The following is a 27,372-nucleotide window of genomic DNA, read 5'->3' as shown; positions in this document are numbered from 1 at the left end:
GGGGAAAGTCAAAACAGTTTCATTCCTCACCCCTTCATCCACCGTTTGGTGGCGCCAACCGTTTGCGATCCCCAAGAAAAGTCAAAATTCGAATCGGTTATTTGTGCCCGCCGCCGCCATTACCGCTCGCGGATAATTGGATACCAATCGTGCCAATATGTATTGAAAAATTAGAGTTGCATGCCCCTTGAATCCAGCCCTGCACGATCTCTTTCATTCAGGGTTCATTCAAATATTACGTAACGCAAAATTTGCCAATTTTAGACCCCCTCCCTCCCCTACGTAACAACTTTTGTATGGGAAATTTTAAGATTTTGTATGAAGCGTAACGCAGGGCTGGACCCCCTCCCTCCCCCCATAGCGTTACGTAATATTTGAACGAACCCTCATTTATGTATTTAGTATGTAGGGGAGCAGAGCCCAAAATACCAAAATGGGGTAAAATGGTCCAACTCATGGAATCACTCCAGGATTACACTAAAAATAATCCGCATCTATTTTGTATATGCAGCGCACATAGATTTTTGCAATCAAGCTTCGCCCATAAATTTCATTGGCTCTGCACATAGAACCAGATTTCGAGCCCCTCTTAGTTTCTATATGCAATGCAGATAAATATTGAAGGTCTCTACTTTTTCATTTTATTGGCCAACCACTTACATATTATGTGTGTTCACAAATAAATCCACTTATCCGCGAGCGGCGAGCGGCGGCGGGCATATCCAACCGGTTCGGATTTTGACGTTTATTGGGGGAAAGTCAAAACAGTGCCATTCTCCTCCTCACCCCTTCACCCACCGTTCGGTGGCGCCAACCGATTGCGATCCCCAAGAAATGTCAAAATTCGAATCGGTTATTTGTGCCCGCCGCCGCCATTACCGCTCGCGGATAAGGGTTCGTTCAAATATTACGTAACGCTAAGGGGGAGGGAGGGTGTCTAGCGCTGTGTTACGCTTCATACAAAATTTTAAAATTTCCCATACAAAAGTTGTTACGTGGGGGTAATAATTCAGGATTAATTTTCATGCTAAAAAAAGAGTATGTATATATTTTAAACGGAAACTATCGATATTGCTTGGATCATTCCAAAAGCAATTTTCCGGGTTTCCGACAGAGTTAGCATATCCGGGCCAAGCGAAACAGCAACTTTGGCGGGCGAATGGGCGAGATCTTCAAATACGGTGGATCCAGAAGAGTGGGGGCCTGCCTCTGGTTAAATTTGGTAAACTTTTGCTCGAGGGGCGAATCACTAGCGCATTTTCGATTCAGCCTTGCGTATTGACATACGCATTGGCGCATTTTGTTACGCATTGGCGTATTAAGGTACGCATTTCTAAAATTGAACAACACCTGTCAAAATTTTACAGCATGCACTTTTCAACGCATTGATGAAATTGTTCGTATTTTTACACGCATTGACAAAAAAAACTTGCATTTTTTAACGCATTGATAGAAAACACGCATTTTTCTACGCATTGATAGAAAACACGCATTTTCATGCGCATTGGTGGAATGCTCGCATTTTTATACGCATTGATAAATTACCCGCATTTTCCTACGCATTGGCGTATTTTTCAACGAATTTTGTGTTAAAACTCCAAAAAATCGCCATGCATTCCTGTGCATTTTTCAACGCATTGGATATTTTGGCGCATTTTTCAACGCATTACATTTTCAAACGCATTTTTCAACGCATTGGAGCATTTTGTAACGCATTTTCATCAAAACGCATTTTCGATTCAGTTGTTTTGGAAGTGATCCGCCCCTCGCTTTTGCTCCTAGCGTTTCCGTGGTGCAAACGAGGTGCCGTTTACTGGTACGTCGGACTTCTGCGTGCTGGAGCTTTTTCCCCGGAAGATCACGGGACGCGAGCGTCACAAAAGCTGACCAGCTTTGATGCGTCGTAAACTCTATCTGTGGAGATATATCGGTTGTTAAAATGCAAAGGAAAAAGATTAAAGTAAGTTACCTTAAAAAACTGCAGCAATCCGACCGGGACACTTAAAATATCGACCGTTAACTCGGTCAACGCCAAGAGTCGTTTTTCTTGCTCCACCATTTTTTCAGTTACTGTAGTGATGTGAATTATCAATCGATACACTCAAAATTTAAATTCAGTTAATATCCACTTATCCGCGAGCGGTCATGGCGGCGGCGGGCATATCCAACCGGTTCGGATTTTGACGTTTCTTGGGGGAAAGTCAAAACAGTTTCATTCTCCTCCTCACCCCTTCACCCACCGTTTGGTGGCGCCAACCGATTGCGATCCCCATGAAACGTCAAAATTCGAATCGGTTATTTGTGCCCGCCGCCGCCATTACCGCTCGCGGATAACTGGATACCAATCGTGTATGTATTGAAAAATTAGAGTTGCATGCCCCTTGAATCCAGCCCTGCACGATCTCTTTTATTCATTTATTTAGTATGTAGGGGAGTGTAGGATTTCGCAGTAGAAAATAAACAAAACACTGAATTTAAATCAACTTACTTCACTTTATTTTTTGAACACTTCACAAGCACTTCTTTCTTTCACAAATTCCTTTTCAAATCTGAAATCCAAGCCCATTCTCTTCTCTGATCTTCTTTCCATTCGGGCACGCATCTTTCTCTTTTCCTCTTCATTCAGATACGTCACCATCCCTTTCTCGCCTGGCCAGCACGTCCGTCGGCGCCACGCCATGTCAAACGATTTTCTAGAATCCAACTCCTGGCTCTACACTGATGCAAACTCCCAGTTACGTTTCAACGATTTTTTTTATAATCAATTTATTCATTCATCATTCCTACAGGGAGCAGAGCCCAAAATACCAAAATGGGGTAAAATGGTCCAACTCATGAAATCACTCCAGGATTAGGGGCTTGATCATTACTATAGGTGAATGGTGTAAGATATGTTTGCATTAAACATTCTTCTAAAAGCTAAGCCGCCAAACCCTCGGAAAATCTTTTGATTTCTCAATGAAAATTGGCAATTTCCGGTTTTTCATGCTTGTAATTAAGGTTTTCTGGTGATTTCATTACCAGCCAAGTGTTTCCAACGAGATTGAGGCACACATGGAGACGCATGGTTGTTGATGTCTACGCTTTCCATTTTAGGGGTCATTCAAATATTACGATCATCGTTTTGCAGGGAGGGGGGGAGAGTAACACAGGAGTCGGAAATGCCCAAAAACTAATGGACGTAATTTTTGAATGTTTTCATGAAATGGCATCTTACCCCATGGCAGATGCTCTTTTTGTACCACTTCCGTTTTACGAATCAGTTTTTAAAATCGCTAAAAATCGATAAAAATGCAATAGTTTAGTGAATTGTTTTGCTGAAGTATCGAGAAAATATTGTCTAGTTGCTGTTACCACTAATGAAAGTCTAACAAATGAGGCTAATTATCATTGAAAACGATGAAAGTTTGAAAAATTACATCTTACCCCACTTGACCCTATAACATCAAATTCAAATAAAACTGAATCAATATTATTCTTCATAATAGGTACATAATTCGTGGCTGCCGTTCTCCATCCACGGTCACGCCCATGTGTGTGTGTGTGTGTGTGTGTGTGTGTGTGTGTGTGTGTGTGTGTTCTCCCTAGCAGAGAAAACCGATTGGAAAAACTCTGCTACACCTTGACGCCTCGATCCCCCTGGTACCACTGATATGCGACTTCTTCAGGGGGGGGGGGGGGAGGGCCATGCGCCACTTTTTGTCGCTTCTAAATTTGTTATTCTAGTCGTTCTCGTGTTCGTACCTAACCTATCGCCATTCAGCGACACAGTTAGTACAAACATACACCAAATTTGTTATTCTAAAACCACCAGCAAGTACTTCGGATCATACTAACTTTCTCCGAAGAATAACGGTGCCGTTGTAGCACTCCAGCTTTTCGCGCTAGTCCCCGACGGTGGATCTACCCTACGCCGACAAAGAGTTCCCCGGCAGTTAAACATCTTCCGAAACCGTTTCTTTTCAGACAGGTGCCGAGGTCTCTCCTGTGATTCCGGTTGGAGACTGGCTTCCGGTTCACATGCGCCCCGACGACCAAATTCCGGTGCTTCTTCGCGATAGACTCGGTCTAGTCCCCGGCGGTGGACCTAGCCTATACTCCGACGGAGAAAAACCCCGGCGGTGGAAGTTCTCCCGATACCGATGTTTCTATCCCGACTAGTAAGGTGCCGAAGTCGGTCCGGCGATTCCGGTTGGTGGTGGACTTCCGGTTCACCGGCGCTCCGACGACCAAAAGCCGGTGCCACGTTACGGACGACTCAGACATGTCCCCGGCGGTGGATCATGCCTACCCGGATCGCGTTCCGCCGCTCTCTGGTCTTCGCGCCACTTCCTCTGCAGCGCGGACAGCACCCTCGTTGCTGCTCTGTCGACAGCGTTCCACGTGTTTTCATCGCGACAAAAGATATTATAGTACAAGATACAGATTGTCGCTCTCGTCGCTGTCCGCAACATCCCGGGACCACGTCTGTCAAACGGTTTGTTTACACGATCAGCTGCTGGCGATGGAAGGCTAACATGTGAAAGCGACTGAAATAGAATATTTCTGGAGCTCGATTTGAATAGGTCGTATGTGCTTTCGTCGATATTAAACTCGATCTGTTGGATTCGCTTATTGAAGCGAAAGCTGTTGAAATTAAACAAAACTTATACATACAGCCGATTTCTTACTAAACACGAAAAATAATTAATATTGCTACAGTAACTAAAATAAACTGATCGTTTTTTAAATCGACGAAAGCACATACGACCTATTCAAATCGAGCTCTAGATTTCAATATTGACAAAATCTTATGAATTTTCAATACTAAAACCTAGTATGCACCTGGTAAGAAAAGCACTCAAGACAAAATCCCTCTAATTACCAAAGGAATTTTGACAACTGATTAGTATGGGAGGAAATGTCCGTTTTCCTTGGGGAATAATTGAGCGGAACATTTTTCCGCAAGGAAAAGTGACAGCTCCATTTGATTTGCCCGGCAGGCGTTACGAGCGTTACACAATTTTCATTTCTTTTCAGCTGCGGACCGCTCAAGAAATTTTGACAACGAAATCATTTCTTGACCGTTTCTTGTCCTATCCTTTTCCACAGTACTTTTCAGGTGCGTACTACACTTAAAGTAGATGCTGCAAGTAATCTGAACCGAGTATTAATTAATTTTTTTTATTTGATTGTTTAACAACTATTAATGAAAAAATAGTTCATTTAGTTTAATGAAACTTGATATCCGCTTGTGCGAAAAAGTATGTTAGGATGTAATCAAATGTTGGGATAGAAACATTGAGAGGCAAATGAGATACACTAGGGATCCCAATGCAAATCGCGCTGATTGTCGTCGATGATCAGCATAATCAATAGAGGTAATAAACTATAGAGGAAGAATGTCGCTGGCGTCGCTGCCGAAACATCTCTTGCTGGCGGAGATAGGCCGGGCTATAAGTGTCAAAGCGAAAAAGTATGCAGTTTGACAGATAGATACCCGACATGTTTGCGAGCGAGAACAAAGGGAACAGCAGCGACATTCGTCCTCTATAGTTTATTAACTCTATTGCATAATCGGTGTAGTGATTTCGAGACATCCACATTCAGCTTTGATAGATATGTACCTGACATGTTGCGGCGCCGGAACAATGGTTACACTAGCGACAATCTTTATCTTGTACAGTGAGGATTCGCTCGTTGGGTCACGACTGCGCCCCGATTAGCGAATCGTGTTCGTTTGTTGGGGCAACTGACAACTGCTCAAAATGCTCTCGACACACGCAAGTGACGAGAAATACGTCAAGAAATACTCACATACTTGCGCAAACGGTCTGTATACAGGAGCTGCGATACGACGACGGTCAGACGTCAAACTCATTTTGACATCGATTTTGACATTGACAGTGCTTTTTAGTTGGGTTTTGCCCTAACCAGCGAACATCCAACCATCGAGACAGCCCATCTAACGAGCCGCCAACGAACGAATCGGGACTGTACTATTATCGCGACACATCTCTTCGACAATGTTGTCGACTGTCACTCCGCGCAGCAAGACGCGAATTTCTTCGAACCAGGGGCATTCGAAAACGACATGTTCCGGTGTCTCCTCCACGTTAACACACTCCGGGCAAAAGGGCGAAAGAGCGTGCCCAAACCGGTGCAGGTACTTCCTGAAGCAGCCATGGCCGGACAGGAACTGCGTCAGATGGAAGTTCACCTCCCCATGCTTCCTATTCACCCACGCTGACACGCTAGGGATAAGCCGGAGAGTCCACCTGCCATTCGCCGAATTGTCCCACTCTTGCTGCCAATTAGCCAACGAGTTCGCTCTGACGATATCTCTTACGCTCCTGGTACTTCTGCGTTGGTAGCATTCCACGTCTTCGGCGATGGTGATGCAAATGCGCATCATTCCCGCGATAACACATACTGCCTCCGTCGAAATGGTTCTGTACGCGCTGGCGACCCGAGTGGCCATGAGTCGGAATGCGCTGTCTAGCGCTCTTCGATTCCGCTTCGTACTCAGTGCTTCAGCCCATGCTGGGGCACCATACCTGAGTATTGAGCCTGCTACACTCGCCAGAAGACGCCTCTTACTACTTCGTGGTCCCCCGACATTCGGCATGATCGTCGCTATAGCATTGACAGCCTTCGCCGCCTTTCCGCAGGCGTAGTCGACATGCTCCTTGAAGTTAAGCGATCATCGACCATCACTCCTAGATGCTTCAAAGCTCGTTTCGATGTGATTACGTGCTCTCCGACTACGATCTCCATCGTTTGGGCTGCTTTACAGTTGCTGACCAGAAGCACCTCCGTTTTGTCATGGGCAATCTGTAGCTTGACCCCAGTCATCCTTCTTTCAACAGTGGACATTGATTCCGTCGCCAGCATTTCAACTTCTTCAAGAGTCTCTCCCATTACCGTCAACACGACGTCGTCTGTGAAGCCCACAATGACGACTCCTTTTGGAAGTTTTAACGACAGTACGCCGTTGTACATGGCATTCCAGACCGTTGGGCCTAGTATGGACCCTTGTGGAACACCTACCGTTACTTCTATAGACCTCTGCCCTTCGTTGGTCTCATACACCAGTACCCTGTTCTGGAAGTAGCTCCGTAAAATGTGGCACAGATAATCTGGAACCCGCATACTGTGTAGCGCTACGGCGATAGCCTCCCAGCTGGCACTGTTAAACGCATTTTTGACGTCTATCATTACCACAGCGCAGAATCGATCACCTCTCCGTTTTTTCTTGGACGCCTTCTGGACATTCTCGATGACTACCCGAATCGCATCCACCGTCGATTTTCCCTTACGGAATCCGAATTGCATCGCTGACAGTCCCCTCTCACTTTCGGCGTATTCTGTCAAGTCAACCTGTTAAGGATGACCTTCTCTAACTGTTTTCCTAGGGTATCCAGCAGGCAGATCGGTCTATACGATCCTGGGTCCCCCGGCGGCTTTCCTGGTTTCGGTAGATACACCAACTTTTGAACCTTCCAACCGTCTGGGAAGTAGCTTTCATCCAGGCATTTTTGGAGCACCATCCTGATCATGTCCGGAATATCGCCGTTCTAACTGCTACGTTCGAGATCCCATCTGGACCGGGAGCTTGTGTGTGTGTGTGTGTGTGTGTGTGTGTGTGTGTGTGTGTGTGTGTGTGTGTGTGTGTGTGTGTGTGTGTGTGTGTGTGTGTGTGTGTGTGTGTGTGTGTGTGTGTGTGTGTGTCAATCCTTTTAGACCACAGCTTCTTCTGGAGCCCGTAGTAGGCTCGACTCCGGCTCATGATGCGCCTTCGAATTTCACGACTTTCGATGTTGTCAGCCGTCAGTAAGGATCTAAGATAGACGAATTCCTCCACCACCTCGAATTTATCTTCGTCTATCGTAACGTTACTACACAGCAGTGCTAGAAAACCGTGAGTATCGAGTTAGCAGTCACAAAAAAATGCTATCGCATCGCTATCCACTGCGGCGCGAACTCTTCTTCACGGATGCAAGATCGCGATCGCCCGACAGGAACACGAGCGTGTGGTTCGCATCACCGATGCTTTTGTGTTTCAGTAGTGTCAGGACGACTTGTCGCGGAACAAAAACCACACATCGGTAGCAGCTTCTACTTCAGGCAGCTCCAATACTGCAAATTTATTTAATTGTTATTTTATTCATACATATCACTTAATTAAACTTACAATGTAGTAAATGTTCACGGGACAGACGTATCTCCTAACCGGAGTGCAGTTCCTATCTTCCTGACGAACCAAACGACACTGCCGAGTCATAAAATTATCGCTACCGTCGGCCTTCGTGCGGCCGTTTATACATTCCACTCGTGCATCAGGGTTACCAGTTCCAACCAACATCAAAGCGTACTAAAACTGTACGCAACAAGTAGATCACGACAAATATTTCTCTAATGAAATAATATTTCGGAAAGCTTTATCAATATCGTTCGTTGTAATGATTCCTATCTAGTATAATCATAATTTGTCCAATTATGTTCCTCTTCGGGCAGAAAAATTACAATGAACCAAACGTGAGCAAACTTTGACTTGGTTCACGAACCAAGCTGTGTCTACGCATATTTTACATTTTGTTTTGCTCTGGTTTTCGATTGGACGAAGCGAGAGCCGTTCGCTGTTGGATCGCGAGTGTGTGTGCAATAGTGCAATAATTTGGCTTTGTTTTTGGTTAATTTCCGTAAAGAGCATGATGCTTTCCACCGCTGCTACCCAGACGAATCCGGTCTTGTTCGGATCCACCTGCACCTACTAGCATGTACTTTGTTTTTGAGGCATTCGCCACCAGTCCGACCTTTGCTGCTTCGCGTTTCAGGCGGGCTCTGCCACCGTTGCAAATGTTCTGGGGATAATGTCCATGTCGTCCGCAAAGCACACAAATTGACCGGATTTTGTGAAAATCGTTCCCCGGCTGTTGAGCCCGGCTCGTCGCATCACACCTTCCAGAGCGATGTTGAAGAGTAGGCATGAGAGTCCATCATCTTGTCGCAATTCCCGGCGACATTCGATTGAACTGGATAGTTCACCCGAAACCCTTACGAAGTTTTGCACACCGTCTAGCGTTGTTGCTTTAATCAGTCTAATCAGCTTCCCAGGAAAGCCGTTTTCGTCCATGATTTTCCACAGCTCTGCTCGGTCGATACTGTCGTATGCCGCTTTGAACAGGTGATGCGTTGGAATCTGGCATTCACGGCATTTCTGGAGGATTTGCCCGTACGGTTAAGATCTGGTCCGTTGTTGACCGGCCGTCGATGTAGCCAGCTTGATAACTTCCCACGAACTCATTCATTTTGTAGGCAGCTGTCAAAATAGTGATCGCTCTGAAGTTCTCACATTACAAATGGTCGACTTTCTTGTGAATGGGGCAGATTACCCCTTCCTTCCACTCCTCCGGTAGCTGTTCGGTTTTCCAGATCCTGACTATCAGCCGGTGCAGAGTGGTGGCCAACTTTTCTGGGCCCCTCTTGATGAGGTCAGCTGCGATACCATCCTAACCAGCTGCTTTGTTGGTTTTGAGCTGGTGAATGGCATCCTTAACTTCCTCAGCGTGCGAGTTGGTTTATTTCCGTCCTCCGCTGCACTGGCGTCGTCGTTTCCTCCGTTTCCGTGGTCTCCCATGCCTACGTTCTCCACGCCATTCAGATGCTGATCGACGTGCATCTTTCGATCACCTCACGCCCATCCGTCAAAAGGCCTCCATCCTTCTCCCTGCACATTTCGGCTCGCGGCACGAAGCCGTTGCGGGATGCGTTGAGCTTCTGGTAGAACTTCCGTGCTTCTTGGGAACGGTACAGCAATTCTGTATCTTCGCACTCCGTTTCTTCCAGGCGTCGTTGCTGCCTAATTCAGCATCGTATTAGTGGGAATAGGGATACCACAATCTTGACCGAGAGCTTGACCGAAAGATACTTAATGTTACGAAACAAGTAAGGAAATACATACTGAAATAACGTTGAAATTCATAAAACTGCAGTTATCGAAAAATATTAATATTTACAGCTAATGGCATGCAAAATATAGCCCACATATTTGTTCAATATATTATGTGGTAGCAAACAGATACAGCAAATTCTTGGCGAACTGAACGATCTCCGACCCTCCCAGCTTGGACTGACCGTAGACACGATCCACGAAGGAAATCGGCACCTCGCCAACGGTGTAGTTCAACTGCCGGGCCCGAACAATCATCTCCATCTGGAAGACGTAGCCCTTGGACTTGCAGCGGGAGATGAGCTCTTTGAGCACATCCTTCTTGTACAACCGGAATGATCCGGTCAAATCCGAGGCGTTCGGCCGGAGCAACAGCTGCGACAGGAAGTTTGCTCCCCGGGAGATGAGCTTCCGCTTGAAGTCCCACCCGTAGACACCACCGTCTCCCTGGTAGCGAGTCCCGGAAACGACGTCGTACTTGCCCGACTGCTGGAGGGCAATGAACTGCGGAATGAATTTGGGCTGAAATTGGTGCGGAGGGTAGTTTAATTAGATTACTGTTAGCGAGCGGAGGGTAGTTTAATTAGATTACTGTTAGCGAGCGGAGGGTGCCAACTTACGTGATGGCTCAGGTCAGCATCCATAATGATGATGAAATTCCCGTTTGCATGTTCAATTCCGTGGATGTAGGCCGTTCCGAGACCCAGTTTGGCCGCTCGCGGTCGCAGTAGGATTCGATTTTCTCCGTATATCTTTTGAAGCTCTTTCGCGACATCCAGAGTTCCATCTGGGCTACCGTCGTCGATGACGATTACTTCGTAATCGATGTTCCTGTGGGAGGGATCAATAGAGAACATTAGGACGTGGCAGTTAGACGGATTCTATCGCGAGAATACTTACGCTTCTTGCATGTACTTCACAATCAACCAGATGATGATGGGAAGATTTTCCCTTTCATTGTACGTTGGAAGCAGTATGGAATATTTATTGGCAGTCATGGTGGGATCGTATCACGATTTCTACTGGAGAACTTCACTTTGATCACAAGCGCTTCCGTTTAGTCGCAATCCGGTTTTGTTTTCGGAAAGCCGACGCAAAACGGGTCCACGTCAAAATAAACAACAAAGCTGAACGCAGCGAGGGATAGGAATCGGTGTGAAATTTGCCACCTGGGTGCTACGCTGAACCGAACTCGATCATTTAGCTCAGTGTAGCCCGCCGTCTCACCGAATTGTGCCGAAACGTCAAAATCTCCGAAGTCTGACGGCTGGTGCTGTGTGCTGATGATTTTCAGCGAAACGACGACGGACGGACTGTGCATCCGAAAAAGTGCTGCGAGCTAGTGGTACAAAATTCACTTCCCATCACGTTCTAATCGGGAAGAACCACCGAAATGTCCGCCAAGACGGCCGCGATGATTGCCCACACCCGGCGGGTGTGTTCGCTGTACAAAAAATCCCTGCGTAATCTGGAATCCTGGTATGATCGCAGGTAAGTGGAGAATCCTTTGCTTATGTAATTTTGCCGAACGAAGCAAGACGGACGAGTGTTCATCAAAATAAACACCGGACGACCGGAAGATTGAGAATCTGATGATTCGGGACTGTGATGGTGTTTTGTTTCATTTCAGACACATTTTCCGCTACCAGGCCGTGATAATGCGGGAGCGTTTCGACAAGCACAAAAATGAACGCGATCCGGCCAAAATCGCTCAGCTGCTGGCCGATGGCGAACGCGAACTGTTCGAAACTCAACACTTCCAGCCAAAGAAATGTAAGTTTATGCACTGTTTCTGGCGAATGTTCAGAATCTTCAATTTTATCATCGTTTATTTCCCCCCATATTCCAGTCCCAATGTCGCCCGGTGGTGTTGCGTTCGAGCGAGAGGTCATTCCCCCGGACTGGGTGCTGGACTATTGGCACCCGCTGGAGAAGGCACAGTTCCCGGAGTACTTTGCCCGTCGCGAGAAACGCAAGGAGGAGTACGTGGCCTGGTGGGAGAAGCAGTACGGCAAGACGTCCGCCTCGGAAGGTTCGCACCACCACTGAAATCTTGGAGAGGAGGAGGGCGACCGTCGCAAACTATTCGAACATTGAAAATTATGCTTTTCCTTTTGCAAATCGAACCAGCGTGTCGTCTACTGGTCAGCTTAAATAGAAGGATAACGTTGATTTAGAGTTATGAAGTGAGTGGTTTCAGTTGGATCCGAACTTTCGAAGGCATCACAAGTTAGGCGTTTGGGCTAAATTTTGGATTCGATCGAGGCTCTTTTTGGAAGCATCGGTAGGTAAATGAACATATTCTTAAAATGATGAATTTGTGAATTTTTACAACAACAATCTATTTATTTATCCTCCAGGGATATCTCTAGGAACTCCTCCAGAAAATCCACCGGGGATTCCTCCAAGAATTTCTCCAGTGCTTCACTAGGGAAGTCCTTCTGTAAATTCTTTCTGGAACAGCTTGTTCTAAAATTTCTTCAAAGGTTCCCCCAGAAACTTTGCTTAGCAATCCTTCAGGAATTCCAATGCAAGGCTTAGAGGAAATCCTCCAGGAACTGTTTTGGGATTCCCTTAGGAATTCCTCTTGAAATTGCTTCCGGTATTCCTTTTGATGTTTCTTCAAGAATTGCTACACTGCCCATAACTGCATATTTGTAACATTTGCAGTTTTTGTCAATATTGAGTTATTACCGGGGATCATCTCCAAATTATCAGTACTTTGATCTACCCAAATGAACTTGGCAAGTTTGTTCTACAAAATGTGAAATAAATACCAAGTCATTTTGTCTCATTATCAAATATTCACGAATGTAACCGCATAACAGTCACACTGGGAATACACACTGGCTTCATAGCGTACCGCCAATCATATTTTGGTCGAATTATTTTTACAAATCTTTGCCCAGCATAGAAGAAGTGCTGTAGAAGATTTCATTGCAAAAGGAATAATTTTGAATTTTTGGCAAATTTTTGAAATTTCAATCCTTTTCCATACTAACACAAGTTGCAAACTTTCAGCTCCATTTTCTTCAATGCCTACTTTTGTCGAATGTGACTGTTATGCAGTTGAGGAATTCCACGGAGTCATGTCAGTCGATCCTGAGCGACCATTTCAAAAATATCTGAAACTTTGCACAGTTTTTCAATTTCATCTAAATCGCCATTTTTCGATATCAAACCTTCATATTCACTCACGACTAACTTTTCAAAAGGGTGCATGCGAAAATAGTTCAAAAATATTCTAAAAGCTGTACAGCAAAAACGGATTGTTCGATTGTTATGAATTTTTCAGCAAAGTTAGATAACTAAATGATGATTCCTTAGAAAATATACACTGCAAAAAAAAATCTTTTTTTACCTTAAAAAAATATGATCTTTGTCACAAAAACTCAAATATCTCAAAAACCCTATCTTTTTACCAACGTCAATTTTTTAGGGAAAATGGCCCATTATATCAGCTATCTACCATAAAATTTTGGTGATGGTAAACTGATAAACAAAAAAGTTATGACATTTCAAACATTTTACAATTTTTACATTTAGTAACAAAAAAAAATTTTTTCTGTGTAAATTATTTCGAGAATTATATTTTGATGCTGATTTCATTGTAAAGGCTACCGTCTGAATTAAACAAGTTGTTTTCATGATATTTTTGTTTGATTATTCATAATTACTATAGTATCTCCCTGGCCAAGTTCGCAGGGGTTGACGGTATTAAAGTGAAGGAGTTTCATTTTGATTATTGTAATGTAGTGTTCTTTAGTGAAACATATCACCTTTTTAACACTTTAATGCGCCTCCAACGGTTCATCACGAACCGGCTGCTGCAGATGGAGTATGGCTGATCATATGCATCAGACATGCTCGATAAACACGGAGGAACCGCCAGGGCTCAGTAGAGTCTATTCCCAAGCAATAGTTCCAAGTCGGTTGGATTTGAGAAGGTTTCGATGATCGTTACAAATCCTAATAAAAGTATTATAGGATTAGTGACAGGTTTTGGAACCTTTAACAGCCAGCTGACTTCAAAATGTTGTTTGGGCTCTATTTCCCACGTTTCTCGGTTGATTTTGATTAGTAATTTATTAATGTCATAGTCGCTTTTTCGAATTTTTACATTTACAATTTTTCTTTAAATAAAGCAATTAAAATCGACCGAAGAATTAATAGTGGGAAGGAGATTTGCAGCACTTAATTGTGCTGATAGATTCGAAGCTAACGTGCGAACACTTAAACGCATTGTTGACGTCAATGCGTTCGACGTGACATTTTTGACAAATACTGACTGCTTTTTATTAACTGAATAACGTTACTTGTATATGACTAGGTTGACATGGTTAGATGGTGTTAAGACACCAACAGAAAAATATCAGAAGTTCAGTTACATGTTTCTGTGGGTTTTGGACCGATGACAATTTAAGAACACAGGAGATGAACACAGAGAAGTAGAAAACGATTAGCGAAATCAAGAAAACAATTTGACACAGAATCGACTATATTTTAACATAGGGTTCGACTGATTCGATGAATTTATCTAGAAGTACCTAGAAGACAATTAACGCTAAGATTGAAAAAAAAGCTTGCAGTTGGGACTAGACTAAAATAGTGGCCGATAGGAAACAATGCACTAGACAGAATTATTATTCATTTTTTAATATTCACCCGTAGGCTTTTCGCCGGTTGACAGTACAGAAACCTATTTTCCTTGACTTTCTACGCAATGAACATCTGACCGAACACACGTGTTTTTGTTAATCTCCTAGGCATTATTACGACATGATGTATGTGCATGACGGAACAACTAGCAGGACACAGTTTCAGACGTCTCTTTTTAATAACGAGATTCAGCATATTTCCAATAAAACTACACTTCAATAAAGACTAAAGCTGCTATGATAGAACAGATCAGAATGACTTAACTTAAATGACCTTGGAGATCTAATTCGAATAACTGACAAATTGACAAGAACCTAACTAAATACATGAACCATACTACAAAAAACCAATTGACAAAAAGAAAAAAAGGGGAAACTTTTATTAAAACTATTTTTGTTCAACGCAGGCCAAAACAGTGTCGACTTGGGCCACGATATGCCTACGTACTTCTGTGTGTTGAAACAAAAATAGAGGCTCCTAGAAGCAAATGTAGGGAAAGGGTGCGGTGTAGAACATAAGCACAGTGTGCTACCGCCGTAATCACTTTGAAAAAAAAAAAAAAAAAAAAAAATTATTCATAATTACTATAGTATCTATTTGAAACTTAGACGCGATCCAGTGTTGTGATCAAAAATAATGAGAGTGTCATACTTTTTATTGTGCGTGACTGGTGGAAAAATCCCTTGATAGTGTTGAAAAACTGTTGATCATAAGAAAAATGGAATTAAACTTATTTTTAAGACGAAAGCTGCATAATAAAAGTTTTATATATACGCGTATACGTCTAGTTGATCTGCAAAAAAAAAATACCTCTTAGAGAACAGACTTTATGATCGGAAGAATGCGAGTAACTTCAACAACAACAAATGCATGAGAGGTACATACCACAGACAAACAGACGAAATGCCTAGAACAATTTTCGTGAAAATCCATCGCCCATTTTACACTACCACCACCTGGTGGAAATGTTTCACGAAACACTGCGTTGTGCAATATCTTCATCAGAAGGCGCTAGTGTGAAACGTCAAACGCAAAGAAAAACGATGGGCACTCTTCTGGTTATGAAAGCCACAACCAAGATTCAAAATGATCGTTAAAGGCGTGGTCAATGAAAATTTCGTCAGTGTTACGTTTGTTTGTCTGTATACATACCATGACAATGCTCACGAAAATGCAAAAAAATACTACCGCTATGGATATTTGATTTGAGACCGTTTGATGAAAAAAAAATGTTCAAAAGAGTTACGAAATCTCACCGAAAGCACCATAGAGAAACTGAAAGAGACTGGTTATGCCCAAATTGAATACAAATTTACGCATTTGCACGTCCTGCCGTCTAGACTTTGACAAACGAGCCATCATCGGTAAAGCAGGGCGCAGGAAGTTCGAAAACGACAACAACTGAGAAACTGCCAGAAGTGCTAAGTGCAGAGAGTCATGCCACCATTTTTTTTCCTCCCCTGTTAAGGAAATTAAGCCACCGCGTCCAATAGGCTGAACTTTTGTGGCATGTCCCGTTTTGATATTCGCATCTAGCCAGCTAATTACCATGTGTCAAGTAATCAGCTACTGCCACGACGCGTCGTCTCCCAGTCAGGTGCAATGGAATTGATAAACTCCAAGACCTTTCCAGGTTTTGCAGACCAGATCTCACTGGGTTGCAAGCAACCACTATTTAGAAATCTTTGCCTGCGCGTGTATAAAGCACCACAACTGCAAAGCAGATGTTCCGAGGTTTCACGTTCCGTATTACAGAAACGACAGATATCACTCTGAATATGGCCAATATTTTTCAAGTGATACCTGCTCGGGCCAGTGTATGTACATAGAGCTCTCTTGTTGAGCTCTAAGAGCTTTTTGGTTTTATAAGCATTTGGTGTTATAAATCGTTTTGACTGATTGCAATTTTTGACATCCATCCAATTGGATATCACCCTCTGCTCAGCCCAGCGTTTCAGGTCCATTTTAATTGTACAGTTTGATATACCACAGAATGGTTCTGGGCCAGCAAACTGTAAATTGGAACCACTTTTAGCAAGCTCGTCTGCCATTTCATTTCCTTCAATGCCACCATACCATCAGCGACATCTGTTTAAACAATTTAATCATGCCCCTTTTCAAAAATGCTTTGAAATATACTTCAACATCTATACCCATTTCAATATTTTTAAAGGTTGCAAAACACGCTTTCAACATTCATCTTGAAGAAGAGGGAAAACACTTGTCCTCAAATGTAACAGCAAATTAATGAATAAACGACTAATGCGCGGAGGGCGTGATAAAATCGGAACATTACTGTACATATAATATACATAATACATAATAAAAACAGCTTGTTTTACTCACGCAAGGCCATTAACAATAAAATCAGCATCAAACTGCGATTTCCGGCCGAAATAATTTACACAGAAAAAAAAAATTATTACAAAAATGTGAAAATTGTGAAATGTTTGAATTGTCATAACTTTTTTGTTTATTAGTTTATCATCACCAAATTTTTATAGTAGATTGCTAATACAATGGACCGTTTTCCCTAAAAAATTACGTTGGTAAAAAGATAGGGTTTTGAGATATTTGAGTTTTTGTGACAAAAATGATATTTTTTAATGTTAAAAAAAGATTTTTTTTCACAGTGTATATTTTCTTAGAAATCATCATTTAGTTATCTAACTTTGCTGAACAATAAAATCAGCATCAAACTGCGATTTCTGACCAAATAATTTACACAGAAAAAAATATTTACCAAATGTGAAAATTGTGAAATGTTTGAAATGTTATAACTTTTTTGTTTATTAGTTTACCATCACCAAATTTTTATGGTAGATTGCTAATACAATGGACCGTCTTTCCTAAAAAAATTACGTTGGTAAAAAGATAGGGTTTTGAGATATTTGAGTTTTTGTGACAAAAATGATATTTTTTAATGTTAAAAACGATGTTTTTTCACAGTGTATATTTTCTTAGGAATCACCATTTAGTTATCTAACTTTGCTGAAAAATTCATAGCAATCGAACGAATCATTTTGGCTGCGCAGATTTTTGAATATTTTTGAACCATTTTCACATACACCCTTTTGAAAAGTTAGTCGTGATTCAAAATAAAAATTTGATATCGAAAAATGGCGATTTAGATGGAACTGAAAAACTGTGCAAAGTTTCAGTTCAATAGAAAATCAAGAATTAAAAAATTTCCTTAATTTTGATGCTGTTGCTTGGAATCGCTCTATGGGCAGTACAGCGATTCCTCCACGAACTCTTCTAAGGATTCTTTCACAATTTCTCCAAGAATTTCATCTGCGATTTCTTCAGGAATTATTACTGGCATTCCCCTACGAATCCCTTAGGAGGTTCCTCGAGAAATTTCTTCAGGAAATCATCCAAGAATTCTTCCATGAATTGCTCTGGCAATTCCTGCAGGGATTTCTCTAAAAATTGCTCCCTGAATTCCTCCAGAGATTCCTCTAGGATTTCCCCAAAAGTTCTTCTAGAGATTCTCCTGGAATTCCTACAGCCATTCACTTAGAATATCCTCCAGGGATCCCTCCAAGAATTCCTCCAGGATTTCCTTCATGCATTTCTTCAGGAATTCCTCCGGAGATTTCTCCAGAAAATGCTTCAATGATTTCTCCAAGAATTCCACCACGAATTCCCCTTTGAATTCCTTCAGAAATTTATCCAGGAATGCGTCAAGGGATTCCTCCAAGTATTTGTCCAGAGACTCCTACAGGAATTCCACTAAAGATTTCTCCTATAAATTACTTCAGGGATTCCTCCAAGAAGTCCATCAGGGATTCCTCCCTGGATTCTTGCAGAGATTTCTTCAGGTTTTTTTTTTCAGCGATTCCTCCAGATATTCCTCCTGGAACTACTAAGGTCTCCTCCAGGAATTCCCCAGGCGTTCTTCCAGGAGTTTCTCCTTCAGGATTTTTTTTCCTGGGATTCCTCCAGGAATTCATGTGGGCATTCCTCCATGATGTCATCCAGGAATTTTTCTAGGGTCTCCTTGTGGAATTCTTTCAGAAATTACCCCTGGAATTTCTTAGGGATTCCTCCAGGAATTTCACCAGGAATTAATCAAGGAATTCTTTCAAAAATTCTGTCAGCAATTTATCCAGGATTTTCAACAGGAAATCCTTCAGAAATTCCTTCAGAAATTCTTTCAGGATTTTCTCTTGGAATAACTTTCTGGAATTTTTCCAGGGATTTCTACAGGAATTGTTCCAGATTTTCTTCCAGGAATTGCTTTAGGAATTTCCCCAGAAATTCCGTTAAGAATTCCCCCATGAACTTCTTCAGGGATTTTTCCATGTATTTCTCCAAGGATTCCCCCAGGGATTCCTTCAGAAATTTCTTCGAAGATTTCTCGAAATTTCCACAGATTCCTCCACAAATTGATCCAGAAGTTGTATCAAGAATTCCTCGAAAGATTCTCCAGAAATTCCTCCAGCAATTCCCACAGAAACACCTCCAGGAATTCCTCCTGGCATTACTCCAGGATTTTATCCAGGAATTTCTCCAGGAACTCCCCAATGTATTTCTCCAAGAATTGCTCTTGGACGTGCTTCAGGAATTAAGTCAGCATTTTTTCCAGGAAATTCTCCAGGTAATCCCCGATTTCTTCAGAAATTCTTCCAGAAAATTCTCCAAGAATAACTTCGGGAATTTCTCCAGGAATTTCTTCAGAGATTCCTTCAGGAATCGCTTCAGGGATTTCTCCACGAAATTACCTCCAGGAAATCCTTGGAAGATTACTCTAAGAAATCCTCCAGAAATTCCTCCAAGGATTCTGCCAGAAAACCCTCTGGAGATTTCTTCTGAAATTCTTTCAGGAAATTGTCCAGGATGTTTTGTAATGGAATTCTCCAGGAATTCCTCCAGGGACTTTTTCTTCGAGGATTTCTTAAGGAATTCATCCAGAATATCTTCTAGAAATTTCCTAGAACTCCTCTAGAGATTCCTCCAAAACTTCCTCCAGTAATTCTTTCAAGAATTTCTCTAGAAATTCCTCCAGGAATTCCTTCAGAGATTCCTCTAGCAATTTCCACAGGAATACCTCCAGGAATTCCTCCAAGAATTACTCCACGAATTCCTCCAGGAATTTCTCTAAGAATTGCTTCTGGACATCCGTCAGAAATTATGTCAGCAATTTCTCCAGGGATTTCTTCAGAGATTCTTTAGAATTTTTTCAGAGATTCCTCCAGGCAGTCCCCCAGGAATTGTTTCAGGCCTTCACGAGTTTCTCCAAAAATTTCTCCAGGGATTTTCTTCGGGATCTTATCGAGGATTTCTTTCAGAAATAACCCTTGGAATTTCTTAGGGATTCCTCTAGGAACTTCACCACGAATTCATCAAGGAATTCTTTCAAAAAATCTGTTAGCAATTCATCCAGGAATTTCCCCAGGAAATCCTTCAGGGTTTCCTTCAGAAATTCATTCAGTATTTTCTCTTGGAATACCTTTTTGGATTTTTCCAGGGATTTCTCCAAGAATTCTTCCAGATTTTCTTCCAGGAACTGCCTCAGGATTTTTCCAGAAATTTCTCCAAGGATTCCTTAAGAAATTCCTTCGAAGATTGCTCCAAGAATTCCACCAGAAATTCCTCCAGGAATTTCTCAAGCGATTTTTTTCAGAAATTTCTTCCAGAAATCCTCCAGAAATTGATCCAGTAATTGTTTCAAGAACTCCTCTAAAGATTCCTCCAGGAATTCCTTCAGGAATACCTCCAGGAATTCCTCGAGGAACTGAATTTCTCCAGGAATTGCTTCTGGACGTCCTTCAGAAATTATGTCAGTGTTTTCTCCTGGAAATTCTCCAGGTAAACATCGATTTCTTCAGAAATTCTTCTAGGAAATTCTCCAAGAATAACTTCAGAAATTTCAGGAATTGCTTCAGGCATTTCTCCAGGAAATCCTTCAAAGATAACTCCAAGAAGTCCTCCAAGGATTCTTCCAGAAAATGATCTGGAGATTTCTTCTGCAATTCTTTCAGCAAATTCTCCAGGAACACCTTCAGGATTTTTTTTAGGAATTTCTCCAGGAATTCCTCCAGGGACTTCTCCTTCGAGAATTTCTCCAGGAATTCCTCCAGAAATTCTTCTAGAAATTTCCCAGAAGTGATCTAGAGATTCCTCCAAAAAATCATCCAGTAATTCTTTCAAGAATTTCTCTAGAGATTCCTCCAGGAATTCCTTCAGAGATTTCTCTTGCAATTTCCACAGGAATACCTCTAAGAACTCCTCCGGGAATTCCTCCAAGAATTACTTCTGGACATCCTTCAGAAATTATGTCAGCAATTTCTTCAGGGATTTCTTCAAAAAATCTTCAGGAATTTTTCAGATACTCCTCCAGGCATTCCCCCAGGAATTACTCCAGGGATTTTCCCAGAGATTCCTCCAGGAAATCCTCCAGAAATTCAGAAATGTCTGCAGGAATTCCTCCCAGAATTCTTCTAGAGATTTCTCCAGGAATTCATCCAGGAATTCCTGCTGGGTCTCATCCAAGGATTACTCCAGGAATTCCTCTTGGGATTACACCAGGAATTCAGAAGGTTCCCCAAGAATTCCTCCAAGGATTTCTTCAGAATTTTTTCCAGGGATTCTTTCCAGAATTCATTCAGGAGTTTATCCAGAAATTTATCTGGTATTTCTTCTAGGAATTTCTCAAGAGATTTTTACAGAAATCTATCTAGGGATTCCTCTTAGAATTTATCCAGAAATTCCTCCAGGTATACACTACCCGTCGTACATAAGTATGGACTCACTTAAAAAAGTATTGCAACACTCAGTTGAATATTGGCTCACCTTGAAAAGTTTGGCATCACCTCAAAACAACTTCATATGTGCAAATTTCTGAAAATACCGTCGTGCGGGGCTTCTTTATACACTTTTTCATGGTTTTTCAACTTTATAACATTATTACTCCCAGAGTAGTGAATGGATTTCCACAATTTTTACACACAATCATTGTGAGTATGTATGTAGGATGTATGCAAAATTTGAACTAAATCCATCAATAAACAAAAAAGTTGTTCATACACCAATCGGACACATCTCATATAGAACTGGATGGGGGCTACTTTGGACATTGTTACTTGTAACAAATCTGCATTTCAAATTCCAGGGTTATTTAAAAAACAGCTTTGTACCATTACTATAGTATACTATATCAGACATTATTTCAATAAAAATATGCGTTTTAAGATGGTTCTGTGCTACCTTTGGTATTATGAGCAGCGTGATTTTGCTATTTAGATAACCTGAAAAAAGGGACCATCCATCCTTAATTTAGGTGAAACGGTCATTTATAATGTATAACGATACAAATATTCGATTGAATATGCTACGTTGATACATTTTGAATGAATTGATCAACCCTTTGAAATTTATGAACTGTAGAAACAATGCTTACAGACCAAATGTTCTGATACGTTATGTTTATTTTATTGGTTTATTCGATGTTTTTTCGTGTCCTGACAAGCAATAAACGGTCTGTTTGAAAAATAATTTCAACCAAATGAAGGGGAAACTATTGTTTCATAATAGTCCCAAAGACATTGCCCTGGCCAAGTTCGCAGGGGTTGACGGTATTAAAGTGAAGGAGTTTCATTTTGATTATTGTAATGTAGTGTTCTTTAGTGAAATATATCACCTTTTTAACACTTTAATGCGCCTCCAACGGTTCATCACGAACCGGCTGCTGCAGATGGAGTATGGCTGATCATATGCATCAGACATGCTCGATAAACACGGAGGAACCGCCGGGGCTTAGTAGAGTCTATTCCCAACCAATAGTTCCAAGTCGGTTGGATTTGAGAAGGTTTTGATGATCGTTACAAATCCTAATAAAAGTATTATAGGATTTGTGACAGGTTTTGGAACCTTTAACAGCCATCTGACTTCAAAATGTTTGGGCTCTATTTCCCACGTTTCTCGGTTGATTTTTATTACATATCAATTTATTAATGTCATAGGGTATCGCGCTACTTGGGCGGTGGTTTTCTTCGTCTGTTATTTTCGTCTGTTTTCCACTGTAACTCGGTCAATTTTGAACCGATTGACTTGAAATTTTGTACACGGGTAGATACTATACCTATCTCACCGCATTCCAAGAATTGTGTCAATTGGTTCAAGATTGACTGAGTTATAGTGGAAAACAGACGAATATAGAAGCCACCGCCCAAGTAGCGCGATTCCCTAGTCGCTTTTTCGAATTTTTACAATGTTAGTTGGTCATATTTTCTTTAAATAAAGCAATAAAAATCGACCGAAGAATCAGTAGTGGGAAGGAGATTTGCAGCACTTAATTGTGCTGATAGATTCGAAGCTAACGTGCGAACACTTAAACGCATTGTTGACGTCAATGCGTTCGACGTGACATTTTGGACAAAAACTGACTGCTTTTAATAACTGAACAACCACGTATGTGGCAACCCTAATCCCACCTAATGCATCTGACAGGAGCCAACATCTATCGTGTATCCACAATGGAATCCTTTGTGGATACACAAATGTTTACATACAACATGTTCGATTCTAAAAGATGGCGTCCTCGCACCCTGGTGTGAACAACGTTACTTGTGTATGACCAGGTTGACATTTCTAGGCTACACTTGAGAAAATTACATGGTTTATCTAGGTAGGACCGATAGGACAATTTAACGAATTTGAATATTTTTCATAGTATTTGTAGTGGGATGAATACATAATAGACAAGCAATCTTTATTATTTTAAAATTTTATTGCAATCAACTGACCAATTTGGCGTATGTTTATCTCTTAGATGGTATTATGACACAACAGAAAAATTTCAGAAATTCAGTTACATGTTTCTGTGGGTTTTGGATCGATTAGCGAAATCAAGAAAACACACAGGATCGACTATATTTTAACATACGGGGTTCGACTGATTCGATGAAATAAAAAACAAACATACGACAACTGACTTAACGAGGAGAAAAACATATTGAACCTTACCACAAAACCAAACAAGAAGACAAATACAAACCGTGTGACCATTACACTACATAGGCAATTCCTGACTGACTGACCAATTGAAAACTTTCCAATCTTCTACCGTAACTTTCTGAGACAGTTTACAACCGTGTCTTAATGAATGTCATTTTCTGCGTACGTCTGGCAAACTGCTTCTGAAAGATTACGTACTCTTTTCGTATCTTCAGGTCTAATGTAGAGGTTTCAACTCTATTCAGAGTGCAGCTAGAAACCTAGCAAAAAAATTATATTTTTTTTTCCGCGCGAGATAATGGCGGACGCGATCGATTATGCTGCGATGCTCACCACTTACAGACACAGGAACAACACAATACTAAACACTAAACACCCGCGTATCTATTGCTTTTGCTCCCGCGCGAGCCAGTGGCGAACGCGATCGATAATGCTGCGATACTCATCAAATACAGGAGCAATGCATGCACAGTATCGAATAACACAATACTCTTGATTAGCTTTTCAACGCGGTTCGACATACAAAAACACATAGTGAAACGGCAACAATGGGAAACTTTTATTAAAACTAGGGTATTGGTTCCCTTATTAAGCATGTGGCTCCCATTTTCATCCTACGAAAAACAAAGGATTGAAGCGCCGTTTGTTTTGTTTATTATTTTTGTATTTTTTGTTAGAAGTGAGCACGCATGAAAACAAAAAGAACGGAGTCAATCGGTGCCGTAATCGCTTGTTTTCGAATAGGATGAAATTGGGAGCATGAGATTACTGATGGCACACAAACCCTATTTTTGTTCAACGCAGGCCAAAACAGTGTCGACTTGGGCCACGATATGCCTACGTACTTCTGTGTGTTGAAACAAAAATAGAGGCTCATAGAAGCAAACGTAGGGAAAGGGTGCGGTGTTAGAACATAAGCACAGTGTGCTACCGCCGTAATCACTATGAAAAAAAAAAAAAAATAATAGTCCCAAAGACATCAAACAGATTTGAACCATATTTTGAATTCAAAAAATTCATATTCAAAAGTGTCCAAAGTAGCCCCGCACTTCAAAAGTAGCCCCGCACGACGGTATGCAAAGTTGTACGGAAGTTCGTCGGCGTCGCAATGGCAAGCAGTTTGATTCGCCGCTAGGTGACGCTAGTGAGCTTGGAAAAATGAGCATTTTTAACTACATGAGCCTCTGCACGAATCTGGTGTACTGCTCACTCCCACAGAAAATTTGATAACAGCGCGCACAGTAAAAGTCAAATGTGACTTTTACTGTGCGCGCTGTTTTCAAATTTTCTGTGGGAGTGAGCAGGACAGGGCAAATTCGTACAGAGGCTCATAGTTCTAACTCGTGATCCTGAAGAGATAGAAAGTTCAAATCTTGGGCGAAGTTATTCGGAAGGTCATGGACATCATGATGACAAGCAGTTCATCCACTTTATATATTCTATTGGTTTAGGTCTGATTCGCTTAATGGTCATATGATTCAGGTGTATGTCATTTGGACCCGAGTGATTCGGGTCTGATTCACTTGTTATTCAAGAGGTTCAGGTCAAATTCATTTCATGTTCAAGTGATTCAGGTCGGATTCACTTCATATTCAAGTGATTCAGTTCTGATTCACTTTATATTTAAGAGGTTCAGGTCTGATTCACTTAATATTCAATAGGTTCAGGTCTGATTCACTTTATGTTCAAGTGATTGAGGTCTGAGACATTTCAATCCAAAAGATTAAAGCCTGATCCACTTGATTTGCAGGTTTATGTCTGATTCACTTCATATTCAAGAGATTCAGGAATGATTCACTTCATGTTCTAGTGATTCAGGTTTGTGTCATTTTAATCCAAGTGAATTAGGTCTGACTCATTTGATATTCAAGTGATTCAGGTCGGATTCACTTCATGTTCAAGTGATTCAGGTTCCATTCACTTCATATTCAAGTGATTGAGGTTTTATTCAGCCCTGATTCACTTGATATTCAAATAATTCAGGTCTGATTCACTTAAAATGTTCAAGTGATTCAGGGCTGATTCACTTCATATTCTAGTGATTCAGGTCTGATTCACTTCATGTTCAAGTGTTTCAGGTTCCATTCACTTAATATTTAAGTGATTGAGGTCTGATTCACTGCATATTCAAGTGTTTCAGTCTGTTTCATTTCATGTTCTAATGACTCAGGTCTGAGTCATTTTAATCTAAGTGATGCAGGTCTGATTCACTTCATATTGAAGTGATTTAGGTCTGATTTACTTAATATTCGAGTGATTCAGGTATGATTCACTTGATATTCAAGTAATTCAGCTCTGGTTCACTTCATGTTCGAGGGAGTCAGGGCTGATTCCCTTGATATTCAAGTGATTCAGACCTGATTCACTTGATATTCAAGTGATTCAGGTCTGATGCACTTAATATTCAAGTGATTCAGGTTTGACTCACTTCATAAACTGCTTGTCAATGGTAAATGCTCTTTTTCCATGCTCACCACGTCATCTAGCAGCAGAATTGCGAACCAAACTGCTTGCCATTATGATGTCCACGATCTTCCGAACAGGGGGAATGACACTTCTTTTGCTAATCGGAAAAATCCGCATTTATCCGTTTCCAACTGATGATAACTATTGATACAACGGTTACAGATAGGTTGAATTTTGACAATAAAAATGCACCAATACCAAGACAAAAATGGTTTAGCAAAAAATTTTGGTATTTTCGGCAAATATATTTGTTGTGTGATGGTGAATAAATTTGCATTCAGCATATTTTTGCTATACATTTTTTTGTCTTGGTGCATTTTTATTGTCCGATACTGTACCTGTGTTCCATCCCAGGAAGGACCAAGGGGTGACATAAATCTTCTTAGCACCGTCACCCCAACCGATTTTCACCGTATTTTCTTTTTCACAACTGAGCGGTTGGTACGAGATGTACCCACTACTCGTTGTCTTTATTGTTGAATTAAAAACGCTACACAGTAGGCCTGGCCGCTTTAATGCTTGTAATGCATCTCCGATGTACTGCAATCATTAATAATGACAAGAAAAATGATGGAAGTAGTCGATTCTATCATTTTAAAAAAGACAATTTACACCGTCTTCAGCCAGAGGCTGCACAGACTGAACACATTACTTACACTAGACAACGGACAACATACAGAACACCCAGTGGCCCAGTGATGAATTTTTCGTTTGACGAAAAGTTTCCACCGACTGGAGCGGGAATCGAACCCACACTCCGAGGCTTACGATACGCCTAGACGACTGCCGCCGCTAACCGCACGGCCACGAAGCCCACAGGATTTTTCCAGGATTCTTTCAATGAATGGCTGTGTATGTGTAGACTAGACTAGACTACACTAGACAAGCTCACCTTTCTATCTGTGACTTTTTCAGTGCCGACTGCTCGCCTTGTAATAAGGCTCTCAAAACAAATAATAAGTAGATTTTGAAATAATGGTACCATTGCACAACGCCATTGATCTAGAAACAACAGCGGGTTATTGACCAATCGTTTTATCAACAAAGTACACAGCGCCCCCTACGGATCGGACATTTGCACCGTAGCTGAAGGTTCTAGAAGGCTAGACCAACAACGGTAACACTTTTTATTAAGTCCAGAGTTTGTTACATCGTCGTAACCCGTCCGGTAGACGTATCGCTCAGCGGAAAGAAAAGCGCAGATCGGCTAGGGGCCAGAGGATGCGTTGATATTACAGAATTATACAACAACAATTATTTATTATATATCAAACTATTACACAACTTCCAACAAATTGTGTCATTACAATTTACAAAGAGTATTTCTGTATGAGTTATTTCAATATTGATTTTCT

General features: G+C 41.5%; 2 protein-coding genes across 2 annotated transcripts; one reads left to right on the top strand and one right to left on the bottom strand.

Annotated features, from left to right (window-relative positions):
• Positions 1-10,025: 10,025 nt before the first annotated feature.
• Positions 10,026-11,040, bottom strand: LOC109416254 (dolichol-phosphate mannosyltransferase subunit 1). The gene is made up of 3 exons (XM_019690272.3): positions 10,832-11,040; positions 10,552-10,762; positions 10,026-10,453 (listed from the first exon to the last, which is right to left on the bottom strand). Exons 1-3 carry the CDS (start codon positions 10,927-10,929, stop codon positions 10,043-10,045), a joined length of 720 nt encoding a protein of 239 aa, XP_019545817.3. The 5' UTR covers positions 10,930-11,040; the 3' UTR covers positions 10,026-10,042.
• Positions 11,041-11,195: 155 nt separating this feature from the next.
• Positions 11,196-12,109, top strand: LOC109423962 (NADH dehydrogenase [ubiquinone] 1 beta subcomplex subunit 9). Its single transcript, XM_019699032.3, has 3 exons — positions 11,196-11,422; positions 11,562-11,704; positions 11,781-12,109. The coding sequence occupies exons 1-3, from the start codon at positions 11,325-11,327 to the stop codon at positions 11,978-11,980; spliced, it is 441 nt and encodes a 146-aa protein (XP_019554577.3). The 5' UTR covers positions 11,196-11,324; the 3' UTR covers positions 11,981-12,109.
• Positions 12,110-27,372: the final 15,263 nt, after the last annotated feature.

Source organism: Aedes albopictus, chromosome 2 (assembly GCF_035046485.1).
Source record: "Aedes albopictus strain Foshan chromosome 2, AalbF5, whole genome shotgun sequence".
In the NCBI taxonomy this organism is placed as follows: domain Eukaryota; kingdom Metazoa; phylum Arthropoda; class Insecta; order Diptera; family Culicidae; genus Aedes; species Aedes albopictus.
The sequence above is the reverse complement of the archived record's forward strand: the minus strand, read 5'-3'. Positions and strand labels throughout refer to the sequence as shown.

What these genes read in the sequence shown, in the direction of transcription:
- LOC109416254 (XM_019690272.3), bottom strand. Translation starts at nt 10,929, where the DNA reads ATGACTGCCAATAAATATTCCATACTGCTTCCAACGTACAATGAAAGG. An exon ending in GTGAAGTACATGCAAGAAGC is followed by an intron (nt 10,763 to 10,831) that starts GTAAGTATTCTC and finishes TCCCTCCCACAG; the next exon opens with GAACATCGATTACGAAGTAA. An exon ending in ATGCTGACCTGAGCCATCAC is followed by an intron (nt 10,454 to 10,551) that starts GTAAGTTGGCAC and finishes CACCAATTTCAG; the next exon opens with CCCAAATTCATTCCGCAGTT.
- LOC109423962 (XM_019699032.3), top strand. Translation starts at nt 11,325, where the DNA reads ATGTCCGCCAAGACGGCCGCGATGATTGCCCACACCCGGCGGGTGTGT. An exon ending in GAATCCTGGTATGATCGCAG is followed by an intron (nt 11,423 to 11,561) that starts GTAAGTGGAGAA and finishes GTTTCATTTCAG; the next exon opens with ACACATTTTCCGCTACCAGG. An exon ending in ACACTTCCAGCCAAAGAAAT is followed by an intron (nt 11,705 to 11,780) that starts GTAAGTTTATGC and finishes CCCATATTCCAG; the next exon opens with TCCCAATGTCGCCCGGTGGT.